We start from the raw sequence: 16,665 nt of genomic DNA, 5'->3' as shown, positions 1-16,665 counted from the left end.
TACCTAGTGCTAGATTCACATGAGCTGTTACTAGCATCGTGGCCACCACCATCATGGCTAGATTCATTTTAGTAGTTTTCATAGATTGTAGATTATTAACAAGGAATCAACATTCTTACACAGCAGCCAAGAGATGTTAATTTGGTTTTAGGATTGTATTAGAGAGATATAGTGCCTTTGAAGAAGGATAGAGCAGATAGAGAAACCATTTATTATGTACTGGGCACCGTGCTAAGTACTGGTAGTACAAATATAAGGAAACAAGTCAACTCACTCAAGTAGCTTACACTGTAATGGGGAAAGACAAAATATAAAATAAAGCTGGGGTTGGGTGGAGAGGAGGAAGATGCTGGCAAGGAGGTGAAGAAGCCTGGAGAGCCAGTACAGCTGGTTCCCTATTACTTGGGGTATTCAAATGAGCTATACAGCCACTTGTTGGGTGTATCACACAATTCTTTTTCAGACATTAGTTGGATTAGATAACCTTGAGTTCTTTCTAGTTTTGAGGCTGAGTCTATAAATACAGTCCCTGTAGGGCCACATCTCTGCTATTGTGTTCACTTCCAGGTACCACAGTTTGGGGTGAAGAGGGCAGCGCTAAGCTATCAGTGTACCCTGAGGAGGGCAGCTAGAATAGTGAATGGCTTTGAGATCATGCCACATGAGTTTTGGTAGAAAGAATAGGGGATATTAAAACTTGGAGAAGAGAAGACTTAGGGAAGTAGCTGCCTCCAACTATTTGAAGAGTTGTCATAGGGAAGAGAGAGGAGAGTTGATTTACTTGATCTCAGAGGGAAGAACTAGGAATTGCAAAGATTGCAAAGATTGCAAAGATGTAAGTTTAGGCTTGGTGTAAAAAAAAAGCTTCACACAAACTGTCCCAGGGTGGCCTTTGCTGCCTCAGAAGATGGTGGATTGCTCATTAGTGGAAGTCTTCAAGCAAAACCTAGGCAAGCACTCATTGGGTATGTTGCAAGTAGAATTCTTTTCAGATATGGGTTGAATGAGATGGCTTTCAAGTTCCTTCCAAATCTGAGACTGTGATTCTGTGAACATAGGCTGTATCTCTTAAAATTATATCTCTTAGAAAGGAAAAAAAATATTTGTATATTCAGACCCTGAAAAATAATTATATAAAATTACCATATAAGTAAATCACCAAACTATTTGGGAAAAAAACTTTTTTTTCCTAGAAGTAAATAAGTTTCTGCTATACAAAAGATAAGACCTCAAATGACTTTAAAGGAGATATAAGAAAGTAGGGCAACTTAAAATGGCAAATGAATATGGATCAGCCTGCCATGGTGGTGCTGTATTCCAGCTATCAGGGAGCTTGGGGCTAGAGGATCTCTTGAACTCGGGAGTTTGGAGCTCCAGCATGCTAAGCCATTAGGTGTAGATTCTAAAAACTCCTCTTCCCTCTTCTACAGCCTACTTTTATTACATGTGGCCATAAGATCCATGGAGCTTCATCTACAAATGGCGAGCACAGCTCTGAGGTCAGTTATCTATAAGTGGAGGACACAATAAAATGCAACCTCTGTGGGGTGAGAGAGAAGGGGGCGGTGAACCCTTTAATTGCATACCCTTAAATATCTTTTCCAGTCTTGAAGATGTGAGTGAGGGAAGGAAAATCAGTGGCTTTTGTAATGGGAGCAAGTCTCTAAGGGGACTTAGATATAGGGAGTAATTCAGAGGGTACTTAAAGAAGGTATCTGCTTATATTATAGCACTAGCAACAGGAACATCCAAAACAAGCTTGTGTGTGTGTGTGTGTGTGTGTGTGTGTGTGTGTGTGTGTGTGTGTGTGTGTGTGTGTGAGTGACTCCTCCACAATGCTGCTTCCAGCCAGGACTATCTTGAATTCTTTTTTTTTTTTGGTGCAGGGCAAGGGTTAAGTGACTTGCCCAAGGTCACACAGCTAGTAAGTGTCAAGTGTCTGAGGTCAAATTTGAACTCTGGTCCTCCTGAATCCAGGGCGGGTGCTTTATTCACTGTGCCACCTAGCTGCCCCTATGTTGAATTCTTGAACTGACTCCAAGTGCAAGCTATCTAAAGGCCTGGGGGAAGGAGAGACAATTTTCACAAGACTAAGTCACCAGAGGCCTTGTACCTTTTTATTCAACCAGGGAAAAAAATTCATACTTAGTAAAGAGAGAGTAGGGCATTAATACCTTGTTAACACATTAGTACTTAGTCCTTAATATCAACTGAACTGGGGTAAAAACCAACTGATCAAAGGCCTCTTCCCTTTCCTACCCCAAAATAGACAGGAGATGATTTTTTGAGAACACTAACAGCTGGGGGTGGGGTGGATATGTCAGGATTCAGGAAAGACTTCTTGTAAATGATAGTCCTTAGAATAAACCTTGTAGGAATCTGACGATTTTAAAAGGTAAAAAGATGTGGTAAGGCCACACTATGTATAAGGACAGCAAGGTGGTCAATTTGGTTGCACTGTATAGTATAGAAAGACAAAGTAATGCATATTAAAGCTTGAAAAAGTAGGTTGGGGACAGGTTGTGAGGGACTTTAAAAGCCAGAGGCATTTATATTTTTTCCCTAAGTTTCTGGAGAGTTAAGGATTATTTCATTCTTTGTACTTGTATATCCAGGTGCTTAATAAATTGGTTAAATGGATGGATCCTGGAGGTAATAGGGAACCACTGGATTTACTAAATAGGAGAACAAGATGGTCCAATTTGTGTTTAAATGCACTTTGTTACTTTGGCAACTGTATGGAGAATGAATTGGAATGGAGAGGACTAGAGGCATGAACAGGTTCTTGCAGTAGTCCAAGAGAGACAGTATAAGGACTTGAATTAGAATAGCTAGGGTATTGTAGTTGTGTGATTTGAGAGGACATGGGTGCAAGACTCAGAAACAATAAATAAGGTTTGGAGACTGGGAATATGGTGGGGTGAAGGAGTGTGAGGAATCATTCCTCCTCCAATTATTATAATGCTTTGCTTGGAAGTTCCTTAGCTTCTTTTACCATGCTCTTCCTTGTCATATTCTCTATATTTGTCTTTTATTAGGCTGCTACTTCCTTAAGAGCACTGACTCTGGAGCTGGGAGGGTTCTCAGTAAGAAAGATACACACTGGACTAGATATGCGCTCAGAGGATCTTTCAAACCCTGAAGTCATGTGACTCTCATTCTGAGATGGGCCAGACTTGCCAGAACTCTCAGTTGACACCTTCTGTTTGGAATGGGGCTGGGGAACAATACTTAACCCTGTCTACAACTCATCTTTAGCCTGAACAACAGGTCTTAGGAAAGTGGAACCCAATAAGCTATATGAAAGGTTAAAGAGAAAGCTTTTTGTTGTTACAAGAACACCTCTTTCTCTTATAAAAAATATGATCTTAAAAAATTCTGCCTTTTGAAAACAATAGTACTGTCTTTTGAAAAAAAATTTCTGCTTTTTGAAAAAAAATTATGCTTTTAAAAAAAATAAAAAAATATGATCTTGTTCCTTGAAGAGAAAGTCTTAGCACCTCCAATCCTCTACGCAGCAGAGGAGAAAATATAGATTCTGGAAAGAAGTAACAACTTTGAATCCAACCATTACTTGATTAGACTGAAAAGAATTAGAGGTAGTTGAAGAGACAGGGTGCAAATTAATTATGAGAGGTCTTCTGGGGAGTCTCTCATTCTCGATTTCCATGACCTTGCAGTTTTGCTCTTGGCCCATAGTTGGCAGCAGATCTCCTATGAAGGGCAGAGGAGAACCCAGACACAGAAGTCTTTTTCTGTCTCTCTCATTCATCTTCTCCAAGGGAAGCCCACCTGACTGTGTCAAGGAACACTCACTAGGCCGAAGGGAGTTAATTCAAATTTTTCCTATTTGGGGAATACTTGAGAATCTTATATCTTTAAGGTTACTCTTAAGAATTATATTCCTTAGCTAGAGAAGAAATGTTGATGGATTTCTGTTTATGCTGAGCTAGAAATGTCCCTGAAAAATCCATATGTCTGCTAGTTCTCATCAAATATCTTTCCCTCATTCTCGAACAATAACTCTTTTTTTTTTAAGTAAGGCAATTGGGGTTAAGTGACTTGCCCAGGGTCACACAGCTAAGTGTCTGAGGCCAGATTTGAACTCAGGTACTCCTGAAGCCAGGGCCGGTGCTCTATCCACTGTGCCATCTAGCTGCCCCCAACAATAACTCTTTATACAGTGGAGTTTAGGTAGGTGTCATGTCCATTGTTAAAAATACCCTGGAGGAACATTTGTCTTTAAAAGATTTGATATAGAAATGTAGCTAGTATTTATAACAAAATATATTTAGTTCCTGCCTTTGATCCTCATTTGGCATAATCTTGAGGTCCTTTACCATCCTGGTTGACATCTTTTGGATACATTCCAGCTCATCATTACTACACTTCCTAAAATGTGGCACTCAGAACTTAACACAATACTCTAAATACAACCTTTCCTTAAAATCTTGCCATCCTATTGGATCTGCCATATTTTGTTCTCTGCTACCACACCCTTCAAAATTCCAGGGTCCTTTCCACACCATGATGATGCCTCAAAGTAGCTAGGCCTTTATATAATAGATACTTAATAAATTTTTGTGAATTGAATTGGATAAGAATGTAATTATGGGTTGTGCTTAGGTTTTATATAAATCAGACTTGGAAGGGAAAGTATGGCTTATATTTCTACTAATGCAGCTATTATTATTGTATCACTAGTAATATGAAACTACTAACATCTTAATATTTATGACCCAAACCTCTAAATTCCCATCATACCTGTGGGAATAGAGATGAAGATGTATACAAATGACATGCATGGTATCATCTATGGGATTGTGTTTATGCATGAGAAGTGAAGAAAGGGCAAGAATCAGAGCTAACATGAAGGTTCCTTACATGGGAAGTTAGGTAAATGGTGGTGCCGCAGAGAGATTTAAAGTGAGAAGGAGAAGTTGGTTTTTGAGGAAAAATGATAAGCTTGGTTTAGAATACATTACTGAAGTGCTGTTAGCGCAGCTATGTAAAGATGTCAGTTAGAGATGTGGGTCTGAAATTCAAGAGATTTCAGGGTTAGAGATATAAATGTTACTGTCATCTTGTTGAAACCATACTTGGCAATGAGATTAACAAGTAAATGAGTGCACACAAAGAAGAGAGAAGAGGAGAAAAAAAAGACAAATGGCATGTAGCATTGGGGAAGAACACTATGAAGAGAAAGGAAATGGATGAGTATAAGAACTTAGAAGGAGCCAGAGAAAGAGAAGTTAGATAGGGGATAAGAAAACCAGGAATAGATAGTATCTCTGAAGCTGAGGATCAAGGAGAGGGTCTAGGAGAAGGGTCTGGTTAATAGAACCAAATGCAGAAGACAGGTCATGGGAGGGGTACAATAGTACTGAGGCACATGTGCTTAGGGGACATGTGGCCATAACAGCTGAGGTATCTGGTACTGCAGGACGCCAGTGACCTTTCCTCTTCTTGTGGAGTCCTCACGTCACTCTCTGCTGGGTACAGCCTCTCCTCTGGATGGGTCACCCAACTCTTGTATCCTGGGACTCCTCTCCTGAAGGGCAGTCCACCAATGACCAGGGCTATTTCAATCCACAGTTGAATATATTTTTTTCTCCCTGTGGCTGCTTTCTGCCTTACAGGCTGCCTTTCTGAATCTGTATGTTTTATTAAGTATTAGTGTCCAGAGCTTGGTAGGCTTAGCTTCTAAAGATCTCTGGGGTCATGGCGGATATTTTTTTTTCATCCAATGGCTTTCTGTCAGTCAGAGAGAACTCCTTCAGACTTTGTAATGTGATAATGTGATAATAGAAAATGGTACATTGTTAGCACATTAATACCTATGTTATCTTCTTCTTACTTTCTGTGATTACATCAATTAAGGCAGGCAGGGGGGAGGAATCTCCCCCAATACACACATCTACTTTATGAATCATTCAGGTTCTTCTTTCTTCTCTCTTTTGCCAGCTTTTTAAAAAAAAGCATTTCATTGCTCATTAACACCTCCACAAGAAAACGGAAATTGTAAAATTCAAAGTCACCCAAAGTTTCTTCTAAATGTTGAAAGAAGTTGAAACTAATAGACTTTCTCCCTCTCACCATCTGATTCAGGTGCAGATTCCATTCTGTCTATGCCTGGTTAGAACAGAGAGTGAGCTCAGAGCAAGCTTGTATTTCTATAGCAATCAATAATCCTGTGAATTTAGGTAGTTCAAGTATCAGCATGCGCATTTTACAGATGAAGAAATAAGGGCTGAGACTGATTAAATAACTTGTCTAAAATCCCATGGTCATACCACAGTAGAGCCAGATCTCAAAGCCTTTGATTCACAATCCATAGTTCTTTCTCCGCCCATCAATCTGCTTTGTTTTCTGTCAGTTAATATAGTACCTCATATTTGTCTAATACTTTGTGGTTTAAAACATGAACTATTCTCATAACATCTTTGTAGGTAGGTAAAATGGGTATCATTGTCCTCATTTTGCAGATGTGGAAACTAAAGCTCAAGAAGTTAAGTGACACGTCCAAGACCACATGGCTAATGAGCCGTGGACCAGGGTTGGAAATGTAAGTCATTTAAGTTCCAATCTAGGACTCTTTCTACTCTAGCACTAAGATGAAGGTAGACTATCTGGGTACAACTCCAGAATTTACATATGCAAATGAACAAATATCAGTTGCAAAATTTCCTTCTAATTTCCTAGCAGGCAGATGATTGAATAGCAATGCAAACAGGGTCAATAATTTTAATTACCACAAATAAATTCCAAGAGGTATTTGGTGGATTTTCAAATCACCCCCCCCACCCCCATTCCCCTCCACTGTTCCAGAAATAATATAAAGAAAGAAGAAGCTCTTACTTACCATTCAGGAGGCTGGTGTGGAGAAAAAGAAGCAAAAGAAAGACAGTTGCTGATGTCACATTTTCCTTCATGTTTGCTTCCTTCTCTTTCAACAGGAAAGGTATCAGCGGTTCACTGAAAGAGAGGGCAGCAGGAAGCTCTGATTAATCGAGAAGACTAGTCAGGCACAGAGGCCCCTTTCCTCAATGAATTTGTACCTGAATATTGTTTCGTGCTTGAAGTGCATGACAAAAAGAGAGGGTAGGAATGTAAGAGAATATACCATGGTTAGCTGTCTGAGCTGGGGAACACGGACTCCGAGGCATATGGGAAATTTGGCCACCAGAGGTCACCCAAAGACAATAGACAGGGCCTGAGTTAGCAGCTTTAGAACAGGCTATCCTCCCTACTCTTTCCTTTTTGCTTTTCCTGCACTCTCTGCACAGCCTCTAAAGCCCTTTGGTGTCAGACTGTGTCCAAGTGCCCGACCATGGGGGCAGGAACTGCCTCTGTCTGACTGTAACTTTAGTCAGAAGTCAAGGGAACAAGTATTTGTTAAGTGTTTACTATATACCAGTGTGACCAGCCCTGTTCTATTATCAGCAGCACAGGTGGGAGCCATTGGAAAGGCTGGGGCCTGAGGCCTGGGGCCTGAGGCCTGGGCTTGGACTCATCCCACTTCGTGCAGGCAATGAGCTGATGGTCCTGGATTCAAGAGGAAGGTCATGGTGCCGTGGAGGGACCCTCCTCCTTCTGTGGGTCAGACAGCTCCCACGCAAACCTCCATCAGTCTCCCTCCCCTTTGGTTTATTCTCCCCTAAAGTCTTAATATTAGATGCCCATCCCTACAGGCCTGGCTCACATCTGTGTCTCAATCTTGTTAAATTGTAGCCTTTCAGGATGTGAATCTTTTTTTTTTTTTTTTGGTTCTTGGTATACTATTCCCAAAGCCTCTAAAATACACCCCCCCCAAAACTTTTAAAGCCTTATTTGAAAAAGATTCATTAATATCACTGGACTTATAACAGCTCTTAGAAAACAATAGATTTGGTGAACTCAAATTTAGTAATTCTCAGAAATACATGGCTTAAATTTCCCTTAAATAAATAAGTAGACTACTACTACTATTACTACTACTACTACTACTACTACTACTACTACTACTACTACTACTACTACTACTACTACTACTACTACTACACCATGGATTTTTAAAGTCAAGGAAGGAGCAAGACTGCCCAGAATGCAATGCTTAAGTATTGTTTGATGCATTGCTAAAATACTCTTTATGCTTTGTACATACCTATTGACCAGGCAGGGTGACAGTGTCTATGTACCTGCTGGACATCAAACAGCTGGGAACATTCAGAAGGTTTTTGTCTTCCCAGGATAGCTCCCTCCTAGCAGGACTCAGTAATGCAAATCTTGGGGAAAATAATCTTTGGGGTTTGAGTTATAGATTGCACCAATCACTCAAACTTCCCTGTGGTACTAGCCCCAGATCCCAGGGCAAATGGGCTGAAGTAGCCAGGGGTGGCCTGTTCTCTTAGCCTGTTCCCTCCACCTTTCCCTACCTTCATTTGAGCTAATGTGTCACTGGATTACTTAATTTGCATTCTCATAGAGACATTCATTGCTTCATCTCAAAGGAATAAGGGATATGGGAATGCCAGGTTGGAGACAAGCTGGAGAGCTCTGGGTGAGAATAACCAGAATGACAGAGGGCTTCCTGTCCATGCCATTTGAGACTGCAAATGAGGATGGATGGAAGAAACTTGGGATGTTCAACTTGGTGAAGGGACACTCACTGTGGGATGTGAGAGTTGGCCTTCATGAACTTAAAACTGTTATCTGAAGAGGGATTAGACTTTCCAGAGGGCAGAACTAGGAGTGGTGGGTAGAAGTTGTAAAGGGACAACTTTTTCAAATAAGAAAAAACCTCCCCAACAATGAGAAATGCCCCAGAGTGGAACAAATTGCTATCAGAGGTAGTCTATTCCTCTTCACTGGAGATTTTAAAGCCAGTGCTGGAGGCCTGTTGGTTGACTAAGTTGTAGTGGGGTGTGCTTTTTGGGGTATAGGTTTGACTAGATGGATCAACTAGTTCAATCAACTCTGTAAATCAGGCACTAGGGCAAAGTCAGTTGGGAGACAGCATTGGGCAGGGGACCCTTTAGCAGCATTTAGACACACCAGTTCATGGATAAGACAAGACCTGAGAGCACTAGGTACCCCAAAAGTCTTAGAGAAATTTAAGCTTTAATAGCTTAAAACTGCATTAAAATTTTTGGGACGCCCTAAATAGTGCATATTTAATAGTGCATATTTAAAAACAAAAACCTTGTTTCACCTTATGTAGGTGAAACATGTGAGTAGTTGTTTTGAGTACAATTCAAACCAACATAGGGATAGACTAAGTAGCAAATTACGAGACATAATGTAATTTAATTCAGCAACATTTATTAACTGCATACTGGGTAAAGTGCTGTGGGAGAATATAAAGTTTAGATAATACTTGAGCACTGTCTTGGAGCTTACAGGTCTGTGGGGGAGGGCTAAGACGTAAACACTGATAGCAATGATTTACACAATCACACTGATGTGATAAGTGCATCAGAAGGATGCAATATAAAGTGTTGTGTGTGGGAAGATCATAGAGGCCAAGGGATCAGGGAAGAAGGAAGTGGCACGTGACTTGTATCTTCAAGGATGGACACATAGAAATTTAACAGGCAAAGATGAGGACGGATAACAACTGACAAGTCTATCTGCCTGTTATGTCCTTAAATGCTCACTAACTCTTTACCACTGGCTCCTTAAAAGCTATTAATCACTTTTATAAGTTTTCTCACTTAATAATTTGTCCCATAAATGCTCATTGTGGTGATCTCAGCCTCCCTTGGGGATTTGCCTCTTCCCTTTTGCTGGCTGATTTCAGCAAGATCCTTTATATTTTCTTCCCTATTCTTTCTCCTGGGCATCTTTTAAAAATCTCCAGATGAATGCTCTATAAATCACACCTTTCTGATGTCAGCCTGATGCCCAGAGAGGACTGTGACAAACCCAGGATGGAATTGTTTTCTAAGAGGAAATTTGAGGCTTTAGGGAGTAGGATAGGGAGAGAGAATGGTAGAGAGGGAGAGGAGGTAGTAGTATCTGGTTATCCCCCATAACATTTTGGATCAGAAAAAAAGAACCTTCCCTTGTATATTTAGTCAACTTAGAAAAATATTTTTAGGGAACATGTTTTCAACTCAGAACAAAAGAAAAACAGGGATCCTCTTTTGATCTCTTAAGATTCATCCTGGATTTTGTTTGGCCTTACATCCTAACATACAAGGCAACCAACCTGTGACAAAGGCCCTTTGTTTTATTTATTATTTTTATTTATTTATTTATTTTTGTGGGGCAATTGGGGTTAAGTGACTTGCCCAGGGTCACACAACTAGTGTCAAGTGTCTGAGGCCAGATTCAAACTCAGGTCCTCCTGAATCCAGGGCCAGTGCTTTATCCACTATCACCTAGCTGCCCCAGGTCCTTTCTTTTAAAAGGCCCATCCATAAGTAATTTTCCTTGTCAATTACTGATGCTTTCATTAGCAGTTGCTTCCCTTACCCTGTCTCTCTCTGCCCAATATGGCAAAGGTTGAAAAGGTGTGGGTTCTTAGTGCTTCTTAAAGAAAGGACGGTTATTGTCCATGGAAACACAGATGCCGTTCTCTATCGATCCTTGAAACCAGATTGTGATTCTCAGCTAATACTTCATGGTCCTGGATATTCTTGGTCATGCTAAGTTTGCTTTGTGCCTCTAAGAGCCCTATCCCCAGCTGGATGTGGATGCTTCTAGGCAGCCGGAAGAGAAACACTTCCTGATTCATCATATCTGGACTTTCAAAGTGACTGGGCCACAGATTGTTTAGGATTATAATCAAGGCTATAAGTGGTTCTAAGCAATTTAATTGTAACTAAACATAACAAGAAAAATAGATCAACTCCACCCCCAGCTCAGAGGCAATTATGCCAAACTTTTCTGCTCAGCAGCACCTGGGTGTGGCTGTGGTTAAGAACTCAAGACTATTTATTGAATGCCAAGATTGCAACATGTCACCAACTTTTACCCCTTCCTTGAGACTATGGCTAAAGATTGCTTCCTTGCCCCAGTCTTCTCAAAGGGCTTTCAGAGTCACTTCCCTTTCAGAATTTTCCCCTCATTATTCTTTCTTGTCATATCCTCTCCCAGGCCTTTCCAGCAACTGTTGGTTCTTCCATACCCTTCTTGTAACCCCACTCTTGGATCCTCAACATGTACCTGGCTACATCCCCATTATGTTCCCCATTTTTCCAAAAAATAACACTACTGAGCTCTCTCCCATTGCATCTCACTCCACAGTTCAATACTGAAAGACACTTCTCTAAAGGCAAACAAGTGGGATGTGGCTAGGTTGAGTGTCATGACTGACAAAGCTATCTTTAGGGAATAGCGAATCAAGGTGATTGTCCCCACTTCTGTGCTTTAAAAGATAGTCCTTGCATTCCTCTGTTCTCCTACTCCCCAAGATTCTAGAAGCAGTTAACTGGTCATTGACTGAGGAGATGCACCTGGTATGGCATGAGGAGAAGGAGAGGGCGAGGCAAGCTGGAGCAAAGAACTGGTGCTTGGATATTATAAATATAATCAACAAAATACATACCAGACATCACACTAAGTACTGGATAGCTATAGTTCATTCTATCTACATATAGCTACAAATGGATACAGGATATATTAGTGCTACTAAATAGAATGTATCTATTTCTATGAAATAATGATAGGGGCTGTGCCTGTGATTTCACTGATTAAAGGGAATTTCCAAAGTGAGGAAACTCCCTCTACTGATTCATGTTGGCACCTTCTCTACAATGAAGTCTTACAGAGTTGCCTAGCCGACAGTGGTATCAAACTCAAATAGAAATGCAAGCCATTAAACCATACATAAGCATCCCTGCAGACTGCATATTGACTTCAAAAACCACATTTTAAACATTGTCTATGTTATGTTGTATTTTGATCAATTTTGCTAAATATTTTCCAATTATATTTTAATCTGCTTCTGCCAAACTCACTATTAGTGGCCAGTGGGCTGAGTGTTGGACTCCTCTGCCCTAGCAGACTGAAAGATGAACTGACTTGACCAGAGGTAGGGAACCAGGGTGTCAGGGAGGGCAGGGGTAGAAGCCAGGTCTTTCTGGCTTTTTGGCCAGTTCCCTAGCTCCTCTTCAATGCTATCTCCTAGACTTGATAATAATCGCACAGTACAAATGTAGGCCTCTCAATATCCTTTCAAATTAAGCAAATAAACTATGCTGGAACTGGAGCATCATTAGGGACAAATGCTACTCACAACTACATAGACTTTGGACCATAAACACTCAAGTATGTTTTTAATAGTTGTCTCTGCATGAAATATACATAATCCCCAAGTCATACAGAGTGAAATGTTTTCAAAATATAGAAGTCCAGCAGAAGAAATCAAAATCATGTTAGAACATGGGAGAAGGAAGGAGATAGGGGAAGTGAAGAAGCATTTGTATATATCTACTATCTACCAGGCTTTATGCTAAGTACACTTCATCCCAATTGTCCTGTCTGCTACTAGAGGTATCCTGAAGATGCTTTTGTTGATTCTATGGAGGATAAACTTCCATCCTAATGCTTTTTTTCAACTACAAAAAGAAGTTATTTTTATCTACCTGTGCTATATTTAGTAGGACATTAAATATAAAAGAATAATAGCAGGATAGTAACTTTTCCCAAGACTGGTTAACCACATGCCATTGAAAGTGATGAAATCAGGATGACAGTAACAAAAGATGACATTTACATAATGTGTAAAGACTTACAATCCAATCAGCCTTTAGAGCTCTCTCCACCAAGGCAAAAGGGTAGGAATGTCTTTTACCTTTCATGACAAACTTCATCTCCCACTGCCCTTTATGATTTCTTCTCCCTTTCAAGGCTTACCTTGATAATTTTAAGAAGCCTTCCTTGGGATAAAACCATCTAGAGAGAGAAATGGAAGGCATAATTTAATTTGCCTTAAATATTTCACCCCCTAAGGATGACACTGCTGGTAGAGGGATAACTTGCCTATTGGTCTACATTTTCACCTCCAATTCCAATTTAACTCTGTGATGGTCAGTTTGGGAGGGGGCGGTGTTAAAGCTGTAGCTTTGAGCTGGCAGAAGGGGAGTGGGCTAGGTGACTAGCTAGCTTTCAAACTAGGATGTGGTCTCAGATAAGTTTTTGACTAGGCTGGTGGTGAAGGCTGGAACATGACCAGTTTGGGGCATTGCCCTAGAAATGCCCCAACTCAAAAGCCTAGTATAGTGCCCCATGCCTGAAGCGGATGTGAAATGTTTCACAGTTAAGTGCTAGCTAACCTCTCCAGCCTCCATAACTTTGTTTGGGACCTATACATCTAACTGTCCAAGCCAAGCCTCTCACACCCTCACAGCAGAGGACCAGGCCTCATCCTTTACTAAGACAACAGAGACCATTCCCTGTGAGCTCCTGCTTCTTCCATAATGCACATCAGAAAACTTGTCTTAACCTCCATTTTCTCCTTTATTCTAGTTTCTAATGAAGAGACGATGTTTCTCTACCCCAAGGCCAGTTCTACTTGAGCTTTTGATTTGATTCCTGCCCTCCTGCCAACCGTCCCTTCTCACTGGTTATTCTTTTTCCACATGCTACAATCTGGCCAAACCAGTCTTCTCTCTCTTCCTCATATGCAGCACTGCATCTTGCATGTCCCCTCTCAATACCTTTCTGCTGGTCATTCTTCACACCTGGGCTGCACTGCTCCCTCATCTCTACTTCACTGAATCCCTTTCTTCCTTCAGTCTGCAGCTCAAGCACATCCTTTTACATGAAGCCTCTCATGATATCCTCCATTGCTAGCGCCCTCCCTCCAAACTAACTTGTATTTAACAACTTAGAACATATTCTCTCTTTTTTTAAACTTAAAAAAATTTTTTTGCAGGGCAATGAGGGTTAAGTGACTTGCCCAGGGTCACACAGCTAGTAAGTGCCAAGTGTCTGAGGCTGGATTTGAACTCAGGTCCTCTTGACTCCAGGGCCAGTGCTCTATCCACTGTGCCACCTAGCTGCCCCATTCCATATATATTTATGTGAGTACTTGTTGTCTCCTCCATTAGAATGTAAGCTCCTGGAGAGCTTTCTCCATTTCTTCTTTTTTTTTCTTTTTGGAAATTTATGAGGTTTTTTATTTTTTCCGTTACATGTAAAGATAGTTCTCAACTTTTGTTTATACATGCTTTACAATTTCAGATTTTTCTCCCTCCCTCCCCTCCCTCCCCCCTCCCCTAGACAGCAGGTAATCCATTTCTTCTTTCCACTCACATGGCCACCATCCTAATTTTAGACTCTCATAATTCTCTCACCTGGACTACTAAAATACTTAAAATTGGTCTCCCAGACTCAAGTCTCTTCCCTCTCTAATCTATCCTCCACATAAGCTGCCAAAAGGATACTGCTAAATTATAGGATCATAGAACATTAGGTTTAGAGCTAGAAGTGACCTTAAAGGTCATTGAGTCCAGATCCCTCATTTTACAAATGGAGAAAGTGAGGTGCAGAAAGGTTAAGTGACATAACACAGCTAGTAAAAATCTAAGGCAGGATTCAAACTCAGGTTTCTTCTTACTCCAAGCTCAGAATTCTATCCATTATGCCATCTAGCTGCCTAGCTAGCTACCATGTTACTTGACTTCTTATTATGTCTAGGATAAAACAGAAACTCTTCTGTTTTGTATTGAAAGCCCTGCACAAGATGCCCCCTAACTGCCTTTCCAGGGTGTGTGTGTGTGTGTTCCCCGTCTTTTTCTATTTTTCAAATTCTGAACTTAACAAACACCAAATAAAATAGGCATTTCCATATACATAGTATTACAGAAAAAAGATTGTATGTGACATTGCAGATTTCAATTATGTATAATTTTTTCTTTTAATTATGTAAAAAGTATAACTTATAGCTTTCAAAGCTATCTTTGTGCTCTTTTTTGGGTTTTTGTTCTCTTTTTTCATATTAAAAGATTCTCAATGACCTTCTTCTCCTCTCCTCTCCCCTCCTCTCCCCTCCTCTCCCCTCCTCTCCCCTCCCCTCTCTCCTCCCCTCCCCTCCCTTCCCCTCCTCTCCTTTTTTCTTTTGGTTACCTTATTCCTATGCTTCCCACAAGAAAAAAAAACCACACATTTCTGCAGATCTTGCCCCTGACTTCCTCCACCCCCTAGTTTAGGATACACTGTCACCTTTATCTTTTAGAATCCATAGCTTCCTTCAGATCTCATCTCAAGTACAGCCTCCTACGTGAAACCTTACCTGATTTGCTATTGCCTCCCTCCTCTGAAATTATCTTGTATTATTTTGTATTAACTCATATATGTACATGTTTTTCCCCTTCCTCCCATGGACTGTATGCTCCTTGAAGGCAGGCACTTTTGCTGTTTGTTTTGTGCCTTCTAACAGTGTATAGCACGGAGTAGGTGCTTAATGGATACTTATTGATTGATGAAGTAACAGGGGAAGGGATGAGTTTATCATTTCTCCTCATCCACCCTGTTCTCTTAAGTTACACCAACCTGTGGTTTGAGGCTGCAGCTGACTGAGGTAGACTAGCATTATACCACTTTGCTTTGAGCTATAAGCCTTTCTCTCTAGCATAGCACTGTTGTTTTTAAGTTAGGAGAATACATGTATGTAGCACAGTAGATAGAGTGTTGGACTTAGAGTAAGGAAGACTTGAATGTGAATCCTGCCTTAGACCCTTAATAGCTGGGTGACATCTATAACTGCTTATCAGACATCTAAAACTGGACATGACCAAAACTGAACTTGTTATCTTTCCTCCCAAACTGCCCTTCATTGGAAATTCCCTATTACTGCCAAGAGCATCTCCATCCTCCTAGTCACCCAGGATCACACCTTACTTGTCACCCTTGACTCCTCACTCTCCTCCCCCTGCCCCACCCCAGTCCCATCCAATTGGCTGTCAAGTCCTGTCAATCTTATCTTGGTATCATCTCTTGCATATACCATCTTCTCTCCCCTGATGCTGCCACCATGCTGGTGCAGGCCTACATCATCTCATACCTAAACTATTGCAATAGTTTGCTGGTTTGTATCCCTGCCTCAACTCTCTCCATTCTAGTCCATCCTATACTCAGCAGTCAAAATAATGTTCCTAAGGCACAGCTCTAACCATGTCACTCCTTTATTTAATAAGCTCCAGTGGGTCCCTCTAACCTCTGGGATACAAAGACAAAAAAAGAAATTATTCCTGGTCTTAAGGAGCTCATATTCTATTGTCCATATTTATACATACATACACACATACATAATATATTTATACAAAATACATTCAAAGTGAATATGAGGTATTGGGGGTTGATTTGTTTAGACTGATGGTTTCTCGGTCTTCTTATAACCCTAAACTATTATGATTCTTTAAATATTAAAAACAAATTAGTAAACCAATATGGATTTGCCTTCCCTAAGTCTTGAACAAATTCATATTTCCAGCCTGTACCTTCTTTTAGAACAACAAATTCCATTAGCTGACAACCCACTCACCATAAGACACGTTCTTGCTTCCATTCATTTGTCCTAAAACTGCCCTTTTGGAGTTTCAAAGGAGGCCAATATGTTTTGTGAATAAGTCAACATCTCTCTTCTCTTTATTTGCTATTGCTTTATCACTGATGTTAAACCTATCTTTTTTCATCTACATTTTTCCAGATAGAATAAAGAGCCCTCATTTTCTCAGC

At 40.6% G+C, this 16,665-nt stretch overlaps 1 protein-coding gene across 2 annotated transcripts in view; it reads right to left on the bottom strand.

Annotated features, from left to right (window-relative positions):
* Window positions 1–16,665, bottom strand: part of PRLR (prolactin receptor) — a 142,536-nt gene that overhangs the window by 26,077 nt on the left and 99,794 nt on the right. For both annotated transcript variants that reach the window (XM_043967610.1, XM_043967583.1), the window contains one exon: window positions 6,863–6,975. In XM_043967610.1, coding sequence (XP_043823545.1) covers window positions 6,863–6,932 — 70 coding nt within the window. In that variant the 5' untranslated portion in view covers window positions 6,933–6,975. The remainder of the gene's footprint in view (window positions 1–6,862; window positions 6,976–16,665) is intronic.

Source organism: Dromiciops gliroides, chromosome 1, assembly GCF_019393635.1.
Source record: "Dromiciops gliroides isolate mDroGli1 chromosome 1, mDroGli1.pri, whole genome shotgun sequence".
In the NCBI taxonomy this organism is placed as follows: Eukaryota; Metazoa; Chordata; class Mammalia; order Microbiotheria; family Microbiotheriidae; genus Dromiciops; species Dromiciops gliroides.
Note: the sequence above shows the minus strand (reverse complement) of the source record. Positions and strands in the feature narration are given on the sequence as shown.